Below are 8,402 nucleotides of genomic sequence, written 5' to 3' on the forward strand. Positions count from 1 at the left end.
CAAAGCCAAACTGGATCAAAGTTTGGTTAAACTCCTAAATTTTGTAACCACTTCAAAACAGCAAACCTGGGGGCTAAGAATCACCGCTTTCAGCATTCATTAATCAAACCTGTTAAATGATTACCTTGTCAGGGCTGCTTTGTTGAAAACTCTGTATGATGACAGTGTCGGTGGCACTGTCCCAAGACACATCCAGTGCTGACGTAAAGGACAAGCCTCTCTGGCCTCACCTAGTGGGATGGACACTACCACGAAGAATATTTAAGGAAGAAGGATGCTTCCTTGAAAAGCACTGATTGCAAAGACACTCCAAAGGAAGTGAAACGGGATCAACTGAAAACTACCGCAAAATCCTCTCTGACATCCAACTCAATCTTATAAAGACAGTAAGTAGAATGGCCTCTATTTTTTCCAGCTTGAAATTACCACTGATCCAAGTTCTCTATACTGATTTTAAATCAGAAGTACATGATTAAGTCTATTACAGATTCTACCTTTGCATTATACATTGTTAGAAAGGCTTGTTGACACTGGGTAGTATGCTAACACACCCAATATATTTGATTTTAGATTGTGATCAGTATTTCAAAGCCATCAACAAGATCCACTACGGGTTCAGTAATGCCCCCCCAGTTGAAAGCAGAGGTAAACATCATGCCCAAGGTTGTCCAGGGAGATTTGCAGAGCCTGCCTCCAGAAGCAAGGGATTTCATTGAAAGTAATGCCAAGCTGTGCCAGCCTGAGAGCATTCATATCTGCGATGGCTCAGAAGAAGAAAACAAAAAAATTCTGGATATCATGGTAGAACAAGGCATGGTCAAGAAGCTGAGCAAGTATGAAAACTGGTGAGTAGCCTGAAAGAAGCCAAGTATCATCTCAGACTTGCAATATGCATTTTCTGCCCTGTTTATTTTTAAAACTGCTTATAAACCTTTAATATTTGCTTTCCATGGACATTTTGGCACTGTAGCTTACATAGGTGAAATGCTGAGGAAAAGCAAACTTTTTCTTCTAAAAATTAACTTAGAGCATATTATTCAATTGGACTATCAACTGTACATTGTCTCTATTGATTAGTTACATCAGGGAACTGAAATAATGTCATGAGACTTATGTAACTAATCATTAGCAATGGCTAAATATTATTTAGAAAATACATCCTTTGAAGAATTCTACTATTTTAGTCAATTAGTTTATTCATCAAATACTTTTTTGTGGCATTCAAATAGCTCTGTGGGTGTTCAAATATTATTCAGTACAGGCATTATTCATATCGTGCCGATGAGCTTTGACTGTAATGTATTCAGCAAATACTTTTTTCAAATATTTCATCATCTCTCCCAGCTAATCCAACATGAAAGGAGAATATTAACAACAAGTACATACTCAGGAATTACGTGCCGACCAAGAGATCTTTATGGAAGAAATCTGCAAAGACTTTTGAATAACTAAGTGCAGGAATTTGGCAATCTGTTTGCAGACTATTTGGGAGAGAAAAGGGCAAGATTCACCAGATAAATTATTCATTGTTAATTATATGCTTAGCTGTAGCGATGATGGTTATGACAGCCCAACTAGAACATTTTTATACTTGTGCAAAATTTCTATGCACAGAGGTGAAAATGTAAAACAATCCTCTATTGTAAATAGATGGTAAAAATTCTTTAGAGGGGAAAAAGAATCCCCTTTAATAGGCTTCCCTTTTTATGATCATGCTTATACTCAGTATTCCTTTTGCAGTGCCTCTAACTTAAAGGACTATGCCAACCCACTAAGCTGGATTCTGATCCCACAGGCACTTATACCAACACTTACAGTACTTGCTTGGCACCCACTTCGCTTGAGGCATCATTTTGTGGTCCCTATGCAAAACAACTTCACACTGATGAGAATGAGAATTAAATGAGATTAACTTTTCCCTGGAAGTTAGCAACAGAAAATAAGACTGAGATAAGAGCCGGAGAAGTATTAACATGTAACCAGAATTTCCTAGGCCTTATAATTTTTTATTCATAAGGGAAAGTCTTGAAACAATTCATATGAGACAATGTATCTGACTGATTTTTGAGATTGCCTGTTACATTGGCTTTGTCACCATAGTTTTGGCCTTACAAAGCATTGAACCCTTTCATGCTAAACAAGTCCCACAGAAGGGTAAAAAGTGCTATATTGATTATTAAGGTCTAATTTCCTGATTTTTGGTGAAATGCAGCTGGCTGGCTCTCACTGATCCAAGAGATGTGGCAAGAATTGAGAGCAGAACTGTTATCATCACTCAAGAACAGAGAGATACCACCCCAATCCCTAAAATTGGAACTAGCCAGCTGGGCTGCTGGATGTCTGAAGAAGATTTTGAGAAAGCTTTCAATACCAGGTTCCCAGGCTGCATGCAAGGTGGGCAAGAAAAGGACTCTTGACATTGAACTTCCAGGATTTCACAGACACTACTACTAGTTACTGTAATCTTTAAAGAAAGATTTTAGCTGAAGGTTTAGGTTTATACTCCTGAATTAGTCACATTGTTGGTTTCATCCAGATTTTTAACCATAGATCCAAAAGCAAGGATAGTCCTCAGTCTCTTTCCAGCATTCTTCTCTTCATAAAGAGGGGCAAAGCAAGGTAGGAAAATTTGCGTGACTTTTTTCAGGAAGTCATGTAGCAGATAAGTGAGGTGAGAATGGAGGACCCCCATCCCCAGCAATAATTTCAGGTTCAGTGATTTACACCAACAGAGAACCTGGCCACCACACACCATTACAACTGACTAGACAATTTGTCTGAATAGCTGCTTTCAGTATTTAAGATAAAACTTCTTGCTACACAATTAACAAACAGAAAGCTACAGATCTTTAAAAGTCATCAGAAACACCCACAAGACAAACAGCTTTTTATTAACCTCCATGTTAATAAAGATTTCAAAAGCTCCTTGTTTTGCTCTGTCACATCTTGCTACTCCTGTTTTCCAGGACGTACAATGTATGTCATCCCCTTCAGCATGGGGCCTATTGGGTCTCCTTTGTCCAAGATTGGGATTGAGCTGACAGATTCACCGTATGTAGTGGCCAGCATGAGGATCATGACACGGATGGGAACAGCTGCTTTGAAAGCCCTGAGCAATGGGGAGTTTGTAAAATGCCTTCACTCGGTTGGATGTCCTCTACCACTCAAAGGTAAGAGACATTAAAAATTCTCACCCTGGGAATTCCCAGAGGCATGTTTCAGAGCAGACTGTGTTCTCAGCACATAGGAGACACTCACCATAGAAGACCAAGGTGGTGCGTGTAACAGGACTAGGTTCAGAACTTAATTAAAGGAATCAAAGCTCAATGAGAGTTTCATGGAAAGGAGATTATTATCCCTAGTACTTACCAGGGGATTTCCTTTGAAGCATCTGGTATGGGTTGCCATCAGAGGCTCAGTGCTGATGAAACAGTGTGATCCAGCATGGAAATTGCTGCATTCATGAGTACAACATTCTGTTCTGCAGAACCATTAATCAACAACTGGCCATGCAACCCGGAGTTAACGCTGATTGCTCATCTCCCAGATCGCAGAGAGATCATTTCATTTGGCAGTGGTTATGGAGGAAACTCCTTACTGGGGAAAAAATGCTTTGCACTCAGAATTGCCAGCAGAATCGCCAAAGAGGAGGGCTGGCTAGCTGAGCACATGCTGGTAAGAGCTATTAAATCATGTGTGTTTGAACAGCCATTAAGCCTTAAGTCAGCTCAACATAAATACATCACATCTTGCTGTTAATGAAATTAGTCTCATATGGATAGTCCTGTAACATTAGATCTGAATTTATCACGTCAGGCTTATGAGATATAGGAAAGTGCCTGCAAGGTTAAATATCAAACATTTTAAAATAATACCTGTAAAATCAGAAACCAGGAAAGGTTTGGAACTGCTGACACTGACTACTTGTAGGCAGACCCATGTATTTGAGCACAGTCTAATCAACATCACTGGGCATCCACATTGCCCCTACAAGTTTAATCGCAAAAAATTGATGTAAATTTTGAAAAATGTCTTTCATATTATAAAGAAGTCTATGCACTCAAAAATCTGAAAATACTAGATTTTCTAAATGAGTTCTGCTTTGTACCCTTCCTGCCTTTACCTTCTGCTGTCATTTAAACATTCTACTACCATAAAATACTACTGAAAAAAATTAATTTCTAAGTGTCTAAAAGAACAGTCTCAGAAGAAATATCATCTATGGATCCTGAGAAGTGCAGAAGTATCCATACATGAAATGCTTTCACTTCAATCTAGTTATGCAGCCAAAAAAATATTGCCTGGTTTTCTTGTAGTCTCACCTATATACAGTCTACTTTCATTAGCAATAAATAAATAAATAAATAAATGTTTGAGTTACATACTTACCTGACATTTTTTTAAAAATGTAAGAACTATTCTAAGGGCAAGAAGAGTAGACTTTTTGATTAGTAAAGTACAGTTTGGGTTATTTCTCAACTGTATTATGTGGTGCTTCTTCTGTAGGAACAAATTTGCATAATTAAATATTTTATCATTACCACTTGCTGGGAGACAATCTTCAAAATAAGAACTGCAAGAAAAAAGACCATGTTTAACAGTTGCATTAATTTTTCAATAGATCCTGGGCATTACCAATCCAGAAGGTAAAAAGAAGTACTTTGCTGCAGCATTCCCTAGTGCGTGTGGAAAAACTAACTTGGCCATGATGAATCCAAGCCTGCCAGGATGGAAGATTGAGTGTGTAGGGGATGATATTGCCTGGATGAAGTTTGATGAACAAGGTATAGAAATGAAATTGGATTGTTTTACAGTCCAGGATAGGTTGCTTTTAGGTGCAGCAAGACATGCTACAAAATTCCGGGTAGAATTAAACCAGTTTGGTTTACTTATATTTCGTCATTTAACTTCCAGGCAACTTAATGGCAATCAATCCAGAAAATGGCTTTTTTGGTGTTGCCCCTGGAACCTCAGTCAAAACAAACCCCAATGCTATTAAAACCATATTCAAGAACACCATCTTTACCAATGTAGCAGAAACCAGTGATGGAGGTGTCTATTGGGAAGGCATTGATGAGATACTACCACCAGGAATAACACTGACTTCATGGAAGAACAAGGACTGGACTCCAGATAACGGTAATCTGGTTCACACCACAGTCTCTTGGCTTTCTCTGCTGAATTCAAGTTAATTCTGCCATTATGACCTTTTTCTTGTATTCTGCACAGGAGAACCTTGTGCTCATCCCAATTCACGATTCTGCACTCCAGCCAGCCAGTGCCCCATCATTGACCCAGCATGGGAATCACCCCAAGGTGTGCCCATTGAAGGGATAATATTTGGAGGCCGCAGACCTGCTGGTAAGAGACGCAGCAGCCACATAGCAAGGGTGAAGTGCTGACCGCAGAAGGGTTGGAACACAACTGGGCATAGACACAAGTTTTGCTTTCACAGCTGCAAAAGCAAGGAAATAGCCGTGTTAGTCTAACTTTTCCATGTTAGCCTTTGACACACATGCTTAACAGCCGCTGATATTTCAAAGTCTGAACGGTTCGATGTTAACAAAACCCCAGGACCCACTAACCTGGGTAATACATAGACACATAGCAAACTGCTATACTTATCTCTATGTGCTTGCAGTTTAACTAGTTCAGATAAGAGGCGATTAGAGAAATGAACCAGTTGTTGACAGTTTACAGAAAAGGAAGTAGAATAAATTGATCCATTAAAGGTCACCTAAAGCTGGAAAAGAAATAGATGTAATGCTAGGTCTGAGTCTAGTATCATGACCACAGGACTAGACTATTTCAAGTCAAATCTGCTGGGGATTTGAAGTCCCAGATATCTCCTACTGAGGAACTCAACATGGATTTGTTCAGTAATCAGTAGCCAGTTTTGAAAACATTAATATAAACTTCTTTGCTGGAAGAGGGTAGGAAATGAACTGATTAAAAAAACAGGAAAAATTAGAATACATTTTACAGTAACATGCATTTGGCACTATCTCAGGTAACAAAACTTGTTATAAAAATGTTTCTGGACCTCTAATTACTGATCTTTACAGGTGTGCCTCTTGTATATGAGGCCTTTAACTGGCAGCATGGAGTATTTATCGGAGCAGCTATGAGATCTGAAGCAACTGCAGCTGCTGAGCACAAAGGTAAATCAAAATTTAATCTGCCTACCTGTATTAAAAGCAATCCTCTCTGGAGTGCCTCCTCTGTCCTCCCCCCCTGCTCTTTCACATTTCAGTCTTGGCAGCTAATTTTGCAACCTATGCATTTTCACAATAGAAAATATTTGTACTGGAATTAAAAGCCAAATTCTCTATAAAAGTCAAATTAAGCAAAATAATCCCCTAGGTGGCAAGCATACAGAACAGGATGCAGGCATGGGGTTGCCAAAAGCCTTGATATGGAGTTCTCATTACAGTCTGTGATAAACAAACTCAAATTTTCTTTTCTGTTAGAGCTCAACATAAATATGGGAATGATTACATCCAGCTCTTAAGGATCTTCATTTAAGCTACTTGACCTGAGATTTAAGAAATCTGGTTTCCACTGATTCCAAAAAATAATTTGTCCCTTTTTTTGTACATCAGGGATAACGCATGTGTTGTTTTTTAAAGCTCTTTGGTTCAGATACAGAAGAGCAGCTAAGGAACTATGGGTACTAAGTTCTGGGAGGATCTGAATCTTTGTGCTTTAGAATAAATGTACTATTACCTTATCCGTTTGTGTTTTGAACAGGCAAAATCATTATGCATGATCCATTTGCCATGAGACCTTTCTTTGGGTACAACTTTGGCAAATACTTAGCCCACTGGCTCAGCATGGCACATCGTCCAGCTGCAAAACTACCAAGGATCTTTCATGTTAACTGGTTCCGGAAAGACAGCCAAGGGAAATTCCTGTGGCCTGGCTATGGAGAGAATTCCCGTGTGCTGGAGTGGATGTTCAACAGAATTGAAGGGAAAGCCTCAGCCAAACCAACTGCAATAGGTTACATCCCTGCTGAAACTGCTTTGGACTTGAAGGGTTTAGAAGATGTCAACTTGACTGAGCTGTTTGATATCTCCAAAGAGTTCTGGGAAAAGGAGGTAGAAGAAATCAAACAATACTTTGAAGTGCAAGTTAATGCTGACCTTCCTTACGAAATAGAAAGGGAAATGCTTGCCTTAGAGATGAGGATAAAACAGTTGTAGCTGATCAAAACCACAATTATTTATCAATCCACATATACTAAGACAGGACAAGCGCATTTTACCAAATCACTACTGGAAGCATAACAGCACACTGATGGGCAGGGGTTTATAATGAAAGCAGGTCTTAGTTTAGTTAGAATATAGTTATGGGCATTCGAGAAATAACTCCAGACCTGATGATTTATAACTACATCCGTACTTGTGAATAGGTGAGCAGCTGTGGGAACGTATGTGCACGTGGTCTTCAAACCCTGATCTGTCACTTACATGCATATATAGCTGTGATGTAAATTTGCCTAGTTCTGCATACACAATACAAACCAATTCAGCCTTCAAGGTGTAGCACACTGTTTCCATCATTCAAACCTCTAGCATCTCAGGCTCCACAGGAAAGAAGAAAATGAGATGCTGTATATATATTACCTAAACATATTTCATGGCTTAAATATTTTTTAGAAAAATGAAGTCGTAACTTTTATCAGAGTGAAAGATGACTTTGTATTACTAATGCGTATTTAAGATATTGCTATTATATGACTCATGTTCCTGTGATTTCCAGATGTTTTGAACGGCTTGTTCTTTAAACTATTGAAATAAATGTTTATACAAAATATGACCTAATTTCCAGTATTCTTACTGTTTATAAACTATATGCATAAAATTTGAGTCTCCTGTCAATAACACAGCACAGGAAGAATTTAACATGTGGAAGTTAGATGTTGACTAGCATTGATCTGCTACTCCTAAGCCAACTAGTTTAAGCCCTATACTGTCTTTTCAACTTCTATTCAAGCCAAAGGAATGATCCAGAATTTACAATACCATCTGCGAGCAGTCACCCAGCTAGTGATGTGCTCTCCATAACTGGGTATTGTTAGTTACTTCAGGCATTTATAAAATAAACTAAACTCTAGGAAAGCCCCATATTAGGACCTTGCTCATTTGCAAAAGTCATAGGTTTTGTCTCTTGTTCCACAGTTCCTTGGCTTTTGCCAGAATAACTAGTGGAGCTGTTGAAGTAAAGGCAGTTTGGGAAGAGTTTTCTGGATTTGTTGAGATGCCTAATGCCTTAGAGCTCAATGAAAACAAGGGCAGGAGCCTGTGTTGGCTTCCTTGTTAATCTGAGACACTAAAACCATCCCATGTTCTCTCAATTAAAAGTGTCCTTTACATGCTTCCAGCTGGAAGGTATCCTGC

At 38.8% G+C, this 8,402-nt stretch overlaps 1 protein-coding gene across 1 annotated transcript; it reads left to right on the plus strand.

Annotated features, from left to right (window-relative positions):
* The first annotated feature begins 224 nt into the window (after positions 1-224).
* PCK1 (phosphoenolpyruvate carboxykinase 1) lies at positions 225-7,821 on the plus strand. Its single transcript, XM_027813603.2, has 10 exons — positions 225-386; positions 571-845; positions 2,213-2,394; positions 2,967-3,170; positions 3,488-3,675; positions 4,622-4,784; positions 4,915-5,139; positions 5,230-5,361; positions 6,066-6,161; positions 6,751-7,821. Exons 2-10 carry the CDS (start codon positions 622-624, stop codon positions 7,203-7,205), a joined length of 1,869 nt encoding a protein of 622 aa, XP_027669404.2. The 5' UTR covers positions 225-386; positions 571-621; the 3' UTR covers positions 7,206-7,821.
* The last annotated feature ends 581 nt before the right edge of the window (positions 7,822-8,402 follow it).

The sequence above is a fragment of the Falco cherrug genome, chromosome 10, assembly GCF_023634085.1.
Source record: "Falco cherrug isolate bFalChe1 chromosome 10, bFalChe1.pri, whole genome shotgun sequence".
Taxonomy (NCBI): domain Eukaryota; kingdom Metazoa; phylum Chordata; class Aves; order Falconiformes; family Falconidae; genus Falco; species Falco cherrug.